The 16,899-nt window shown below is 35.7% G+C and overlaps 1 protein-coding gene across 7 annotated transcripts in view; it reads left to right on the top strand.

Moving 5' to 3' along the window:
• The window catches only part of nipbla (NIPBL cohesin loading factor a), a 257,134-nt gene extending 240,435 nt beyond the window's left edge, over window positions 1-16,699 (top strand). For all 7 annotated transcript variants that reach the window (XM_051928337.1, XM_028802451.2, XM_051928338.1 and 4 more), the window contains 8 exons: window positions 5,270-5,460; window positions 5,887-5,994; window positions 8,324-8,524; window positions 9,376-9,522; window positions 9,640-9,953; window positions 10,083-10,257; window positions 10,418-10,600; window positions 15,716-16,699. In XM_051928337.1, coding sequence (XP_051784297.1) covers window positions 5,270-5,460; window positions 5,887-5,994; window positions 8,324-8,524; window positions 9,376-9,522; window positions 9,640-9,953; window positions 10,083-10,257; window positions 10,418-10,600; window positions 15,716-16,075 — 1,679 coding nt within the window. In that variant the 3' untranslated portion in view covers window positions 16,076-16,699. The remainder of the gene's footprint in view (window positions 1-5,269; window positions 5,461-5,886; window positions 5,995-8,323; window positions 8,525-9,375; window positions 9,523-9,639; window positions 9,954-10,082; window positions 10,258-10,417; window positions 10,601-15,715) is intronic.
• Window positions 16,700-16,899: the final 200 nt, after the last annotated feature.

Genomic DNA, 16,899 nt, shown 5'->3' with positions numbered 1-16,899 from the left:
GCATGACAGTTGCAGTCAAAATATAGTCCCTTTTTATTGAACAAATTTTGCAAACAACTTAAACTAAAATTTTGACAACATATTTTCAGCCATCCAAAGAGGCATTTAGACTTAGTAAAATATCCAGAGGTGCTTGTCAAACGTTGTATTGCACTGAACATGTCTTAGAAAAGGAATAAATAGTAAATATTTTTTGTAAACCAACTACACTTTATGTTAATGTTAACAATTTCTGACCACTGACACGTTAAAGTGACTTTTTAAACAACTTTACCATCATTAAACTGCAAAATATTTAAACTAATAAATAATAACAATAAAATAAATAATAGCATTATTACTGATAGTTGCACTATTACTTCAAGACTTCAAGCCCAGGTGCATTACACAGTATTCACCAAATAAAACAAGTGCAACTTGGTGATGACATCTTTACCAACTGAACGATCATCAAGGCAAATTGCAATAATATGGACCTTGCTTCAAGCTAAGCTATATACATAAATAATAAAACTGCAACTTGCATTTATAATGCTATTTGTGGTATAGTCCTACGGAATCGTATTAGGGCCACAGTGAAGAAAAAAAAATACGGACATAAAAACCTATATGTCGAGATTAAAGATGACATCTCCACGTTATTCTCATAGTTTATTTTGTAATTAAAGTAGAATGTCGTAAACTAAACTTCATCCTAAAATCAATGTTTAATTTACTAGATTTTCTCAAACCCCATCATAAGTTAATGTAGCACATTAAATGCTTTGTGTTAAGTGTTCCCCAACCCAGTTGTTAATCGCTACGCGCTTCTTAAACTGACTTCCTCTACACTAAGAGGAGGTGCAGGCAGTGATCGCCGTATAGAATACATTCACTTCATGATATTCCTGCTCTCTGAAAATTTAGAATGCTAAGATAAATACTTGATATCATTTTCAGGATGAAATGCATTAAAGCAGGTATTAAACATGCATGGCAGTGTGGTGGTAGTGCTGCTTCCTCGCTGTAAGGGGTCCCAGGTGTACGTTCAGTGTAGAGAACTTTATGACAGGTGTGACAAGGTTCCAAAAAAACTGGATGTATGAATGGGTATCACACAGGTTTAACTTAAATATTGTGTAAATGTTGGGTTCGTGATATGGTGGTCGGAGACACGAACACAGAATTCAATGGATATTCATCTGAGCAGGATTTCTTTATTGCATGCGTGCTGTCTCTGTCTGACGTACCAAACCCCCAGTTCCTATCCTTCCTTTTTCTTTCTCCACATAACCAATCACCACACGATAAACGTTTTTGTGAAATTAAAACTAGTTTTAAACTTAGACCATGGAGTGTTCAGAACTTTAAAAAAAATCTTCGTTATACATATTTAATTATGCCATCCATTCAGGGTTGCGCCCATCCCATCAAGCATTGCATGCGAGGCAAGAGCATATCCTGAATGGGGTGCCAGCACATCACAGGGTGAATACGAGCAGCACATACACTAGCAGGGGCAATATAGCAGAACAAAACCCCACATCCTACATGACTTTGAAAAGAAACCAAGTGTGATCAAGAGTCCCCGGTTCGATCCCCACTCACTCCTATATTTGCCGTTTTCAGTAGTAAGCTGCTCTTTTTGTTAATATTATACAGTACACACATGCACTTGGTTTGCGTCTGTACTTGTGCTGTTACTTAGAGAGTCAGATGGGGGGAGGGGTGATGTTAGAGCACGTGAGCTTATTCAGTGCAGCAGGAACAACGCACATGTTGATGTTTTTTTTTCTTTCAGTACGTGTGCCTTCCCTGTTTATATATCTCTGCCTGTCTGTCTCTCTATTACGCAGTGCTCTGTCTGTCTGTGTGTTATGGATCTTAAAAATAACAGTTTTAGGGACAGTTGTTCATGTTAATTGCAGTCTCAATTGTTAAAAAAAATATTTTAAAAGGAGCATCCCATATGAAAATATAACGATCTTATTAACTGACAATGCATACCAATTTATAAATTTTATGTCCGTTTGAGGTTAAAAAGAAAAAAAAAGCAACACTTTATCCCCAGCGGGGAATCAAACTCAGGTCTGTGAGGCACGGCAAAGCAGCTGTTCTCTAAGAAGCAAACCTTAGCGCGCTACGCCACGGAAACTGTTGTAACCTCCTTGAAGTTTTTGTAAAAGTGTTTATTTGATCTTTGGAACTCGGGCTTTACACATTCTATAGTTTATGCCTACATTTTGTAACATTTATTACTAAAATATGAAAAAGTTTCTGTTTTAACAATGTGTTTATACAGATTACTGTAGAAACGGAACACGCATGAAATGCGTGTGTTCCAAATAACGATCTATTATTTCCAGTCTAAAACTCCACTTCACTCCCAGATAATCAATCAAGGCATGAGCGGGGAAAACTTCGCGCAATTTCTGAGTCAGTGGGGGGATGGAATAGCCGGCTGTTGGCAGCTTGTCTTTTATCAGCACATTTAGAGGACAAAGGATGCTGGCGGAGAGGTGTGAACGGATTTAAGAAGCGATTTAAGGTGGGCCGGATCTACGAGTTTTTTCGTAGGCTCTGGTAATTCTAGTGTTAAGAAGCACGTAGCGATTAACATGGCTCCGGGAACACTTGAGACAAAGCGTTTAATGTGCTACATAACTTATGACGGGGTTTGAGAAAATCTAGTAACTTAAATATTCATTTTAAGATTAAGTTTAGTTTTACGATGTTCTGCTTTAATAACAAGTTACGAAAATAAAGTCAACATGTCGACTTTATTCTCGTCATAAGCGTCGAGATTAAAGTGGAAATGTCAAGAATAAAGTCAACACGTCGTCACACTATTACACAGTACCCAGGTACATTATACAGTATTGAAAAAAATAAAACAAGTACAACTTGGCTTGCAGTATTATCCAGTAGTATAGAAACAGTATTCACACATTTGAACATAATGGTCCACATCTGACCTTTTAAATCCAAAGTATCTCCAGACAACAAACGTGACTCCTTTTTCCAGTAAAACTTCTTCTGTGTCATCATGTTCAACTTTATCGTCTGCTACAGCTTCAGTTTCAGAATGTTCTCTGTCCATTTTCACTGCGCAATACCTCCACTAACACATGTACAGTAATCCCTCCTCCATCGCGGGGGTTGCGTTCCAGAGCCACCCGCGAAATAAGAAAATCCGCGAAGTAGAAACCATATGTTTATATGGTTATTTTTATATTGTCATGCTTGGATCACAGATTTGCGCAGAAACACAGGAGGTTGTAGAGAGACAGGAATGTTATTCAAACACTGCAAACAAACATTTGTCTCTTTTTTGGAAGTTTAAACTGTGCTCCATGACAAGACAGAGATGACAGTTCAGTCTCACAATTAAAAGAATGCAAACATATCTTCCTCTTCAAAGGAGCAAACAAATCAATAGGGCTGTTTGGCTTTTAAGTATGCGAAGCACCTCGGCACAAAGCTGTTGAAGGCGGCAGCTCACACCCCCTCCGTCAGGAGCAGAGAGAGAGAAGAGAGACAGATAAAAAAATCAATACGTGCCCTTTGAGCTTTTAACTATGCGAAGCACCGTGCAGCATACTTAAAAGCTGCACACAGAAGGTAGCAACGTGAAGATAATCTTTCAGCATTTTTAGACGAGCGTCCGTATCGTCTAGGTGTGCGAACAGCCCCCCTGCTCACACCCTCTACGTCAGGATCACAGATAGTCAGCGCAAGAGAGAGAGAAAGAAAAGTAAGTTGGGTAGCTTCTCAGCCATCTGCCAATAGCGTCCCTTGTATGAAATCAACTGGGCAAACCAACTGAGGAAGCATGTACCAGAAATTAAAAGACCCATTGTCCTCAGAAACCCACGAAGCAGCGAAAAATCTGCGATATATATTTAAATATGCTTACATATAAAATCCGCGATGGAGTGAAGCCGCGAAAGGCGAAGCGCGATATAGTGAGGGATTACTGTACTCTGTTGCATGTGTGTTTAGCGGTGTAGCAGTGAAAAAGGTCCCCCTTAAACAGTTTCCCGCTGTTCCACATTCCGAATGTTGTTTAGGCAATTTAAACCAATGTAGTGGTATAAGAAAAATCCATATCATAACAAAAATAAAAAACGGTTTTCGGTATGAACCAGTATACCGCCCCACACTAGTCAACTATATTTTTGAAAATAGTTGCAAAATGACATGATCCTAAAATCAGGAAAACTTTTGCAAGCTTTTTACCAGGTCAAACATAAATAAGTCTAATAATTTACATTGTTATCTGATGTATACATCCATTGCACTTGCATTACAGAGTGATATTCAACCAACCTCCAGTAATAGTTGGACTTCTGCTTAAACCATTTTCCAGTAGTTTAACCAATGAAAATGCATTTTATAATTTAAAACCTCTGTTTCCAAAATAAAGTATACATAATTTTGTTGTACTGTACTGACTGCATAATGGTAGTTTCAGGTCAGTGTGCAGATGATAAAATGTGTGCATATACACACAATTTTATACTACACTAGTCAAAGTACCCTGCATTACCCAGGTATATTTGTATAATGGATTAAGGCAAGAAAGGAAATATTTCTGTGTTCTATTAATGTTGGCTGAAATTAAAGTGTTCCATCTGTTGTCTACACTACCTACAAGCATGGGCAGATCTACAAGAATTAGAATCAGCAAAAATATTTGTTTTTTCACTGTCCTAGTAATAGCAAAATGTCTTTCTGCCTATAGGTGAGAGCTGGAAACTTTTGTTAACTTACCCTAATTTCTTTCCTGTGCATTGTTTTTATTTGTCCCACAACTTTTAAATCCAGTTTTTGTTTATCTTGAACAAGCGCTAACGATCATTATAGTTATAATTCTGGAAGCACTCTAACACTTTGTTACTCTGTAACCATATATTAGAAATCAGTTATGTTGTAACTATAAATCTATATATAATATCTAAACTGTCCTTTTACAATGTTGTGGCTAAATGCAGTTTTTTCTATATTCACATTTCTCCCTGAACTTTAAATTTTAAATTAATAATACTCATTTAATTATTGTTTGTTAAATTATGGTTCAGTAGACTGCACATTTCTCAGTACTTTTTAAGTAATAATGTAGTCATTTTAACTGCAAAGTCAAACTTCTGGCAGCTAGAAGGTGTGTTTAAGATAAATTATTCTATTCCTATAAGTTACTATTTAAAGCTTAATTTAGACTTCAGTTACTCTACAAATTGTGCATTTATTCTGTAATCTGCAACAAACAAATATATTTTTCATTTTACAGGGAAGAAACTGTCAAAGCAAGAGGATTTAAAAGAAATGGGTGATATTTCCTCAGGCATGAGCAGCTCTATAATGCAGCTCTACCTCAAACAGGTCCTTGAGGCTTTCTTTCACACACAGTCAAAAGTGAGGCACTTTGCTCTCAATGTCATTGCCTTGACACTAAACCAAGGTCTAATTCACCCAGTACAGGTATGCTATATTTTTTAAATTTAAACAGTGTGATTAAAACTGATTAAAAATAATTTTATTTTTTAACTGAAATATTATGTAATATTTCTTACGTAATTGTTCCAATATTTTTTTCCTGTGGTGCAGTACATTAACATGAATGCAACAAAATAAATTTTAATAGAATATAATTATTTGGTAGTCTAATGTATTAATTTCTGTCAGCTCCACAGCTGCTGTTATGTTCCTCACAAAAAATTGACATTGGTTTCCAAGTGCACAGCTTTATTATTTTATTTATTTTTTTCATTTTTCCAATTCAATATGGCAAATAGATTAGGTTTTGTTGTTTAAGAAAGTAATGTACAGTGGTGTAATTTTCTTCATTAGCAATGTGAAAGATAATTAAAACTACACTTATTTATAGAGAAATTGTATATTTTTTAGTGTGTACCATACCTGATAGCCATGGGCACAGACCCTGAACCTACAATGAGGAACAAGGCTGATCAGCAGTTAGTTGAAATTGATAAGAAGTACACGGGCTTTATTCATGTGAGTATTCTTATGTTTGCATTGTTGGTGTCCCACTGTGTTTAATAATGTTTAAGATCTCCACTGTACTAGTTCTTTCAGTCATTACCCTAAGTAGATTTATTTCAATGTCTGCTTTAAATCTTAAGTTTTGTAAAATAAGAATAAGCAAAAAATCAAAAACTAAGTTTATTTACTCATTTTTATTTTTCTTGCATCTGTACAACTGCTTATTCAGTAAATTTGGGGCAGTATGTAAAATACAAATAGAAAAAGAAACCAGGGATTTGTATATGCTCTTTTACCAGTATTTAATTGAATACAAATATTTAATAATTTACCTGATAAACTTTAAGTACATTTGTAAATATAAGCTAGTTCTAATTTCTTCAGGCATCCTTATCATGATATCATGATAGAGTTATAAATGGAGCATTCATGAAAGGCTCTGTACAAGCAAGGAATTCTCTCTATTATAAAAAAAAATCTTTGGGAGGGAGACTATGGAGACAAGATGTGATCTTCTCAAAAGACAATTTGAAGTCCCACAAGAGACGCATTAACTTGCTCCCAGCTCTTAAAACAACGACAAGTGACAAGCAAAACACGCAGTTCGCCAGCAACAGAAAGCCAGCAGATGATCCGACCGCTTCTCCTTATCGTGCGTTCAGCCACCTAAACCCCGCCTCTCCCCCTTCACAACGTGAGTGGCAGAGACACGAAGTGGCAAAAGGCCAGCTGCTGTACAGGCTTTGAAATGATCGGGCAGCGAGACAAGCAGAACATGCAGCTCGCCAGCAGCAAAAAGACAGCAGATGATCCGACGGCATCTCCTTAGGGTGCGTTCAGCCGCATCCCCTTCACAACGAGAGCAGCATTATATGACCTGCAAGAAAGAGATGTAACCACGCCCAGGGCCGAAAATAAAGGACAAGTATTTTTTTTTTTACAAAGGTTTTAAAATAAAAGTGAAAATAATGCATATGTAACAATTTTCATGAAAATAACAATCTCTTTAAATTGTATATCCGGTAAACCAAACCCAGGGGTGGGCAAGCGAAGTGAGTATTTATAAAAAAAATAAAAAATAGCAAATAGTTGAACAGTTTAGAAACATTTCACAGTGTACGATTGCAAAGAATTTAGACATTTCACCATCTACAATCCATAACAATATTTAAAGAGTCAGAGGGTTTGGGGAAACCAGTATTGAATGCTCATGATCTTTGAGCTTTGCATAAAAAATGAATGTAACTATATTATCTCAGGACTACTTCAGAAACACAGTTCGTCACACCATCTTTGAGTGCCAGGTAAAACTATATTATGCAAAGCAAAGCCATACCTCAGCAACAGTCAAAAATGTTTACTGATTACTTTGGGCTGAAGATTACCAGAGGTGGACTGATGCCAAGTTTAAATATCTGCTGTGATCTGACAAGTTCATCTTTCAGCTTGTTTTGGGAGAAAATGGACATTATATTCTCTGTGCCAAAGAGGAAAAGGATCATTCCAACTGTTACAGAAATCAAGTTCAAAAGTCAAGCTTTGCTATTGTATTGTGTTATGTTAATGCATTGGAAATGTACACGTGTGGAGGCACAATTAACACTGAAAGGCATTGTGCAGCAACATCATCTTTTCCGGGACACCCTGGACACCCTTGTTTATTTCATCAAAACTACACCAACCCACATTTTTGACATATTACAACAGCATGGCTTTACCATCGTAGATTGTGGATGCTAGACTGGCCTGCCTAGAGTCTAGACCTGTCTTCCATTGAAAACATGTGGCACATGAAGCAGAAACTATGCAAGTGGAGACACAGGGCTTTCAAGCACTTAAAGCCCTATGTCAAACAACAATAGGAATTTCAGCACTTCATCAGTTAGTGTCTTATTGACTGCTATTAAAAGAAAAGGTTATGTAACACAGTGGTAAACTCACTTCTGTCCTGATTTTTTTGGAATGCGTTGCAGGCATTACATTTTGAATGACTGCATATTTACCAAAATAAATGAAGTTGATTAGTTTAAAATTTACATATATTGTCTTTGTAGTGTTTTCAGTTAAATATGGGTAAAAGACCATTTACAAATCACTTCTATTTTTATTTCCATTTTATGTCCTGTCCCAACTTTCTTGGAAATGTGGTTGTAAGTTAAGGACAGCATTTAATTTTAATTAATTAAATTTAATTTTTATTTAATTTTTAAATGATTAGATGATCATTTTTAAAAGAAACTATGAAATTTAGTTTTGCAACTCTTTATCATCAAAAGTTTAAGACCATACATCTGTTTAATTACAAACTATTTTTCAATATCACTGCTGTGTTAATATTTAGATGAAAGCTGTAGCTGGAATAAAGATGTCCTACCAAGTACAGCAAGCCATTTGGGCATCCCATGATACTATTATCAGGGGGTTTAGACAAGATGAAAACAGCACTGCTTTGTGTTCACATCTCTACACCATGGTTCGGGGAAATCGTCAACACAGAAGGGCATTTCTTATTGCTCTGCTCAACCTGTTTGATGACAGTGCAGTGAGTAGATTTTATTTTTTAATATTTGTTTTTTTATTTTAACAATTTGTTGACTTTTTGTTTTAATATTCTAAGCCAATAACTCCCACCTTCTCTCCATTTACTGGCAGCTGTCTTATAAATAGACCAGATTTATAACATTTGTTGCCAAAATCTGGATTGTTTGTTTTTATTATATTGTTTGTTTTCATCGAACTTTATTTTTAAATTGAATAAATATTAGCAATTAGCAATTGATCCAACAGAATTCTTTCAACATACGTATATGAGTTGAATCGTACTGTGAATCACACACCTGAGGACAGCAGTGGAAATTGCTAGAAGGAGAAATGTATTTAGCACTAAAGCCAGAAAGCACTTTTTTATGTAAAGAGATGTGGGAATCGGAAGCAATTTACCAAACTATTTAACTAAAGCAGTAACCGTGAATGATTTATTTTTGATAGGCACCATTTTATTATTGTTTATAAAATTTAGGTAAAATATAGCCATCCTACCTTTCTTGGCTTTCTATCCCATTCAACTTTTTTGAAACACCTTTTAGATCATTTCTAAGTGTTAGACTATGGGACGTTTTGCATTTTACAAGGCAAAGCTATTAATTAAACACGTCAGAATGCAGTTTAACAATTACATGCTGACCATATATTTCTGTTTTAAAAATTGTGTCTGCATCTTAGCATTTATATTAAGTGAGTGTATTTATAGTTAGATTAGCAAGAAAGCAATTGTTTTGCTTGAAGTGTAGTAATCAAGTCTTTGTTTTGTCATTAGCCATTTACCTATTTTGATACTGAAGAAATACAATGCAAGATTTTTCTAATTGAATAATCGTACATTTATACCCACAGAAAACAGAAGTAAACATGCTTTTGTATATTGCGGACAATCTAGCATGTTTCCCATACCAGACACAAGAGGAGCCTCTCTTCATAATGCACCATATTGACATCACGCTTTCTGTATCAGGCAGTAACCTACTACAGTCCTTCAGAGAGGTAATAATCACTGCAGATATTTACATTTTAAACAGAATAAAAATTATATAGTGGCAATGTATGTTTTTTTAGTTTGCTTTGCTCATTAGATTTTTTTTTGTTCCTCTTTCTTTGCAGTCTCTATTAAAGGAGGAAAGGGTGAAGGAAAAAACAAAAAAATACTGCTCAGAAGATGATGAGGATGAGGAAACTAGTGAAAGTGAGGAGGAAGATGAGGAAGAAGTGGTTAGAAGACCTAAGAAATCCCGCAGAAGGGTCAACTCAGACTCAGAATCAGAGTCTGAGAGTGACTTTGCCGATGTGGAGCAAGTAATGAATCGATTACCAGACAGCCCCATTCCCCTCATTGAATTTGCTAACGCATCCCAAGGCATACTACTTCTCTTGGTTCTGAAGCAACATTTGAAGAATCTTTATGGTTTTTCTGATAGGTAAAATGTGTTTATTTAGCATGGCAGTTAGTTTAAGTAATATTAAGTGCTTAACATATTTAATAGAAATTTCTTTATTTTCTTTACTCTGGTGATTTTAATGCTGTATTTATTTTGTCTTTTCTTTAGTAAAATCCAGAAGTATTCTCCAACTGAGTCTGCTAAAATATATGACAAAGCTGTAAACCGAAAGTCATCAGTACATTTTAGTCCTCGGCAGACGATAGAATTTCTGTCAAATGATATGGCAAATGCAGAGTTAACAGAAGAAGTTAAGCGGAAGATTGTGAGACAATATCTTGATGTAAGAAATTTCATTTAGGGGTTTATTTTATTATACTTTAACTATTTTCTATATTATTCCAATTGCAGTGTTTGATTTTTTATTTGGTTGTCCACTTGCAAAGAAAGTAATATGGTTGAATAAATCACAATAAACTGATTTTACCAATCTCTGTTTTCAGTTCAAATTATTAATGGAACATTTGGACCCTGATGAAGAGGATGAAGAGGGTGAGGCATCAGCAAGTGCAAATGCCCGAAACAAAGCTATAAATGCACTTCTTGGAGGAGGAAGTCCAAAAAACAACACTGCTGATACTGAAGATGATGAGAGTGATGGGGAAGACAAGGGGGGTGCTTCAGGGGTAATACACTTCTTGCTATTTTTTTTGTGCATTTAGGGCTGTTAAATATGTTAAGCTTTTTTTGGGGTGGGGGTTGTATTTTATAGCAAACCTCTGTAGGAAGTTTGTATTACCCTGTTAAGTTTTTACATTTTTCTGTTATGCTGAATAGAATTATTCATTTATGACTAACTGGATCTATGTTTTGAGATCTATTCAAATATTACAGCAAGAGAAAAGTTTTATGTTCTTTTAATTTAAAAATTGGCATATTCTTGTTGTGTAGAGGAAGAGGGGTGGGGAGGGTACAAGTACAGGAGTCTTTGGAGGAGAAAAAGTAGAGGTGTGTGATTTTGCTTGGAAGATTAGGTTCTAGAGTTCTTTTTTTTTTTTAAACTTATACATAAAATCATAATATTGTTGAACACTTTATAAAAGTAATACTTTATATAACTTAAAAATCAAGTATATTTCTGTGAATTATTAGGATTATGTATTTTGTGTTACAGAACAACTTTTCCCTTCACTTAAGTCTTTTCACAGTTTACTTCCCTGCGTGCTACAGTATGCTTGCTTCTCACATGCAAGTAAAATTGCACTATGCTATAGTTATAGCAGCATTCCTTCTGAAAACAAATCATAAATATAACCATGCAATTGGTGCTTTCATGTCAACCTTAAACATTGAACAACCCAGAATTTTTAAACTAAGAGTGACCTGGCCATATATAGGAAATAGGGACTTGTATATAGTAATTTAACACTAGAACTACCGAGGCCTACAAAAAAACTCGTAATCCCGACCCACCTTAAATAAATCCCTTCGCATCTCTCCATCAGAGTCTTTTGTTTTGTAAATGTGATGATCAGCACAAGCAGCAAGCAGCCTGCTATCCCATCCCCTGCCTTGACGGATCTTTATCTGCATGTGAGGTTCCAGGAGTGTTATAGGGTAAATAATACAGTATATCATTATTTGGAATACATGCTTTTCATGTGTGTTCAGTGTCTACAAAGATCTGTGTAAGTGTATGGTGAAAGGAAATGTGAGGCAAGAAATACTGAAATGCTAAAGCAGAAACTTTTTCCATGTTATACTAATAATGACGTGAACTGTATAATGTGTGAAGACTTTAGTCCAAATATCAAATAAACACGTGCATAGTCAAGTCTTGGTGCTCCAAATATTGAGCAGCTGCTATTATTACTATAATATAATAAAAACATACATTTGATTTGAGTCTGTAACACACAGTGTATATTTTGGCATTTTTTTTTTTTTTTCTTATTCAGTTTTATCCTGTCAGTGACATTCACATGGTACAACGAACTTGTCTGTCCCTCTCTGAGTTGATGCCGTTTATCTCCATTCTTTCCACAAGAGCAGTGATGACCACAGTTGGTGCTGTGGCTGATGCCTCCTCAGAACTGTTTGTTGTACTGGCAATCAAAGATACGATGTTCCGTGACCGCTATCAAACTACCATACGCCATTTGCGCTTTGACAACAAAGACACCCATGCAGAACATGTGAAAAATGACAGATTTGCTGCAGTTTTGGACATCTGGAAACGTTTTGTTGAGAACTGTGTTTTGAGTTACAACCCAAGGCAAAGACTTTCCAAGTCTGTGGTCATAAAGCTTATGGAGCTGTTTCTGGACAAAGGCAGAACCGTAACAACAGGCAGCTTCTTCACAGCGCTTTCCCTAGCTAATAGACTACTGCATCATGACACAACTCTGCTTGGCACCAGAAGTAAAATGGAACTTCCACCTGCAACTAAAGTTACTTTAGTACGCGAGCAATTTGCCACGCTAATATTTAAATTTGGCAGTGTTATGCTAGCGGTGTATATGCCCAAAAAGAAGAAGCCTTTGATTTCAGTCTGTAACAGCCGGTGTAAAGTTTTGCAACCTGTAAAAGATATTACTGAATGTGTATAACCAGACACACAAACACTAGTAAAGCATCATAAACAAACACATTTTTCTTTTTTGTTCTTCTTTCAGAAGACTGACAAAAATGAGACTGCTTCAGAAAGGGAGATGGAACACAATGTAGTGAGACTGTTAGGTTAGAATAAAAAGTAGCAACAACATCAACATTTATTTATATAGCACATTTTCATACAGATCATGTAGTTCAAAGTGCTTTACATGATGAAGAAAGAGGGGAAAAAAACGACAAAATAAATAAGAATTAAAATTAGAGAACACTAATTAACATAGAATAAAAGTAAGATCCGATGTCCAGGGAGGACAGGAAAAAAAAAAAAAAAAAACTACAGACGGCTGGAGAAAAAAATAAAATCTGCAGGGGTTCCAGGCCAATAGACCGTCCAGCCCCCTCTAGGCATTCTACCTAACATAAATTACCTCAATCAGTTCTCATAGAAGAACTTGATGATGACGGTCATGTGGACTTCTGGTCTTTAATCCATCACGGTGCTTTGATTAGGTGGTGGCGGCACAGATTGCCACCACAGAAAACCGGAAAAAGAATAGAAGAGAAAGTAGGGTTTAGTATGGATTTTGAAGCCACTGTGAATAATAATGATAATTAATTGAATATACAGAGCATCAGGATTAAACTAAAAGGAAGCTATGAGAAAGCCATGTTAAAGTAATGTGTTTTCAGCAGTGTTTTAAAGTGCTTCACCGTATTAGCCTGGTGAATTCCTATTGGCAAGCTATTCCACATTTTAGGTGCATAACAGCAGAAGGCCGCCTCACCACCTCTTTTAAGGTTAGCTCTTGGAATTCTAAGAAGACGCTCATTTGAAGATCTAAGGTTACTATTTGAATTGTAAGGTATAAGATATTCCGAAATATAAGATGGAGCGCGATTATTTAAGGCTTTGTAAACCATAAGCAGTATTTAAAGTCAGTTCTAAATGACACAGGTAACCAATGTAGTGAGATCAAAACTGGAGAAATGTGCTTGGATTTTCTTTTCCTAGTTAAGATTCTAGCAGCTGAATTCTCTGCACTAGTTGCAATCGATTGATGTCTTTCTTGGGTAGTCCTGAGAGGAGTGCGTTACAGTAATCTAGTCGACTGAAAACCAAAGCGTGAACTAATTTCTCAGCGTCGTGCAATGTTATAAGAGGTCTAACTTTTGCTATACAAAGAGAGAGACTTGAAACTGACACTTATTGACTGTTCAATGCAGTGTTTATTAATAAATGTACAGTAATGACAGAAAATGCTTTGAAATGAAGATGTTATTTGTAATTGGCAACTTTAATTTCTGAGGATTACTGGGAAACATAATAATTTGTGTAACTAAAGAATAGAAATTAATGAAATTAGCCATTATAGTATAAACCTGATTTATTGGAGGTAATGTCGACAAGTGACACCTCGGTTAACTGAAAACTCAGATAAAACAGATGAACGTGTCCATTTTCAAAATTAATTTGTTTGCCCAGTCTATATGGTACAGTTTAACTTTTTTCAGCCTCTTTTCTTACCTTAGCAATGTTGGATAGGTATTACAATTTTGATTTTGGTATCGATACCAGCTTCTGAACCTCAGTACTAATGTGGTGAAACCCTCCCCATCTAACTTCAGACTCCCTGGAGCACCACTCCATTGTGCCACACTACACACCGCTTCCCACTTGATATCCATGAAGTCACAATCATTTCGAAGCAATAACTACAAAACCCTCGTCTTGCTCCAGCCTCCTAGATGCACTGTTGTGCCACACTATGCACCACTTCCCTCTTGATTGCAGTGAAGTCTTAATCATGTGAAAGCAATAACTTCAAACCCCCCATCCTTCTCTAACCTCCCTATCTGCATTCACACCACTTCTCTCTTGATAGCTATGAAGTCCCAATGACACGGAAGCAACAAATTGTTCTTAGTAATGTCCCGATCGTGTCAAAGCAATGTGAACTTGGTACAGTAGTCACATAAAAGCTTTTATGACTTACAGTATAAGAAAAGTAGTGTATTATTACACTCGTAGGTTCACCTCAGATAATGCAGAGCTTCAGTAAACTGAGTCACGTATAATTGGCATTTCACTAAGTTACAAATTAGTATTCTCATCATGACGTAATTCACATAATGACAAAACAGCTATTAAAAGTTTTTGACTGTAATATTTGTGTACACTAAATTTTGGCACTGAAAACTGGCAAAAACTAGTGTGCTTAAAATTCACATCCATAACAAAAGCTTGAGCAGATGTACCAATGCTATAAAAAGATTGGGTGAACCTCTTGGAAAAAGGCTGTATAAGAAGCAGTAGGATAGAATCAGAATAATGTAAAGTATAATTTATGTTAAAAATTACAAGAGGAGCAATAAATATATGTCCTGAAGAAGTTAGTTCGGATTAAAGAAACATCATTTTAAAAAATTACAATTGTAAGCCCTGCATTTTTAGGGCAAAAAAATCTTTCGACACTTACTGCAGAACTTGCCATAGCTTTTAAACATTTTAAATCAAATCCACCATGTATTCTCTTTTACATAGATGCTTGTGAATTGAATGAAGAAAGGGTCAGTGCTTTAGAAAAGGATAGAGTTTAGCAACACAGTTTGTAGTATCATCTTCCATTTCTGCCTTTTGTAACTTTAGGGTAGTAGTCTGTTCAGAATGCAACCATTTAAACGGTAACCTAAATTATTGTTGATCAATGCTGTGACCACTGCCCATCATTTAGTGAGAATGTTATTCCAGTAATATCAGAGCAGTTCAACAATACTCATATATTTTCTATACATAAGTCACAGATATTTAAACATAAGCTTATGATGTATTGTTTCTTTTATGCTAGATTTTGCATGCTCAAATAGTCATTTCCAGCAACATGTTTTACAGCCTGCCTAAACCTATGGTTAAAAGATGGTACTATATAACAAGTGTAGCACCTCCTTATGTTTTGAAGCTTAGTATTTTACTAGCATTTTTGCCAATATTTAAATATTAAGCATCTGCATATGAAAAATATTTTTTAGAAGGACATAGCACAGTGTTTTCTTTACCTGGTTAGTATCTTTGAAAATGGGAATAGATTATTTTAAATTTGATATTTCTGTCTTGGTTGAGGAAGACTAGAAATATTTAAAATGCATAAATAAACTTGCCTAATTTATTTTTTCTGCTCTTTTTCTTCTAGTCAAAAAGACCGAAGCGAGGAGAATCGGCAGAAGTCACGGGTCAGTTGAATGAAACTGTAGAAGCCATGGATGTTATTGCAATTTGCTGCCCAAAATACAAGGACAGGCCACAGATTGCCAGGGTTATTCAAAAGACCAGCAATGGCTACAGTGTTCACTGGATGGCAGGTTCTTATAGCGGAGCATGGGCAGAGGCTAAGAAGCGAGATGGACGCAAACTGGTGCCTTGGGTAGACACTATAAAAGAATCGGACATCATTTACAAGAAAATTGTTCTGACAAGTGCACATAAGCTGACTAATAAAGTTGTTCAGACTTTACGATCACTGTATGCAGCTAAGGATGGAACTTCCAGCTAATGAATTTACAATTTCAGCCAAATTCACAGGGATTTAAAAAAAAGTAAACAAAAACTTGAAAATGCAACATTTTGGCAAAAAAAATTTTTTTCGTATGTGAAGAAGTATAAACGTGCATCCAGGACACTGAAAACAAAATTAAACAAACACCCCAGAAGGAAATGTTTGGAAAACATTTTGTGGGAGCTTCCTTCGCTGTTGTGCAGCAGAAACTTCTCATTTGATTTCTACTCCCACTGTATTATAGTTTAAAAAATGTTTATATCTCGAAAAATTCTGTTTAAAAAAAAAAAAATAAACTTAAAGTGAATGTTGGAAATTAGTCTGTTAATGTTCTTAATAAAGTGTTCTTGGAGTTTAACCTAGCGACGGATGGCTTTCTTTAGCTTAGCTCAGTTTCCAGGGAAACGTTTGTTTTTTTCCAAGCTGTAAAATGGCAGAAGTCTCCTGGATATAATTTATTCTGTTGAAAAGAAGCATGCAGTATCTGTGGCCTATTTGCAGGAGGAGTTTTTTGTAAATGTAGATTTTGATGTATTAGGTCACCCTGGGTAATAAGAGAAAGGGATCCCCAGCAACACTGGAGGAACAAATACTGCAATAAATTTTTTTACTTCTTTGTTACCTGTCTGTTTCAATTTGATTTTATTGCTCTATTTTATCATTTTAAAACAAGTTCACAGGTGAACGTTTTATAACTGCAAATTAACATAGTTCTGATTTTTAAAGGGGTGGCATGGTGGCACAGTGGTTGGTTCTCTTACCTCACTTGCCTGAGGAGACTGGATATGACTTCTAGCCTGGTTACTAACTCTGAAGTTTGC

This window comes from Erpetoichthys calabaricus, chromosome 5 (assembly GCF_900747795.2).
Source record: "Erpetoichthys calabaricus chromosome 5, fErpCal1.3, whole genome shotgun sequence".
Classification (NCBI taxonomy): domain Eukaryota; kingdom Metazoa; phylum Chordata; class Cladistia; order Polypteriformes; family Polypteridae; genus Erpetoichthys; species Erpetoichthys calabaricus.
Note: the sequence above shows the minus strand (reverse complement) of the source record. Positions and strands in the feature narration are given on the sequence as shown.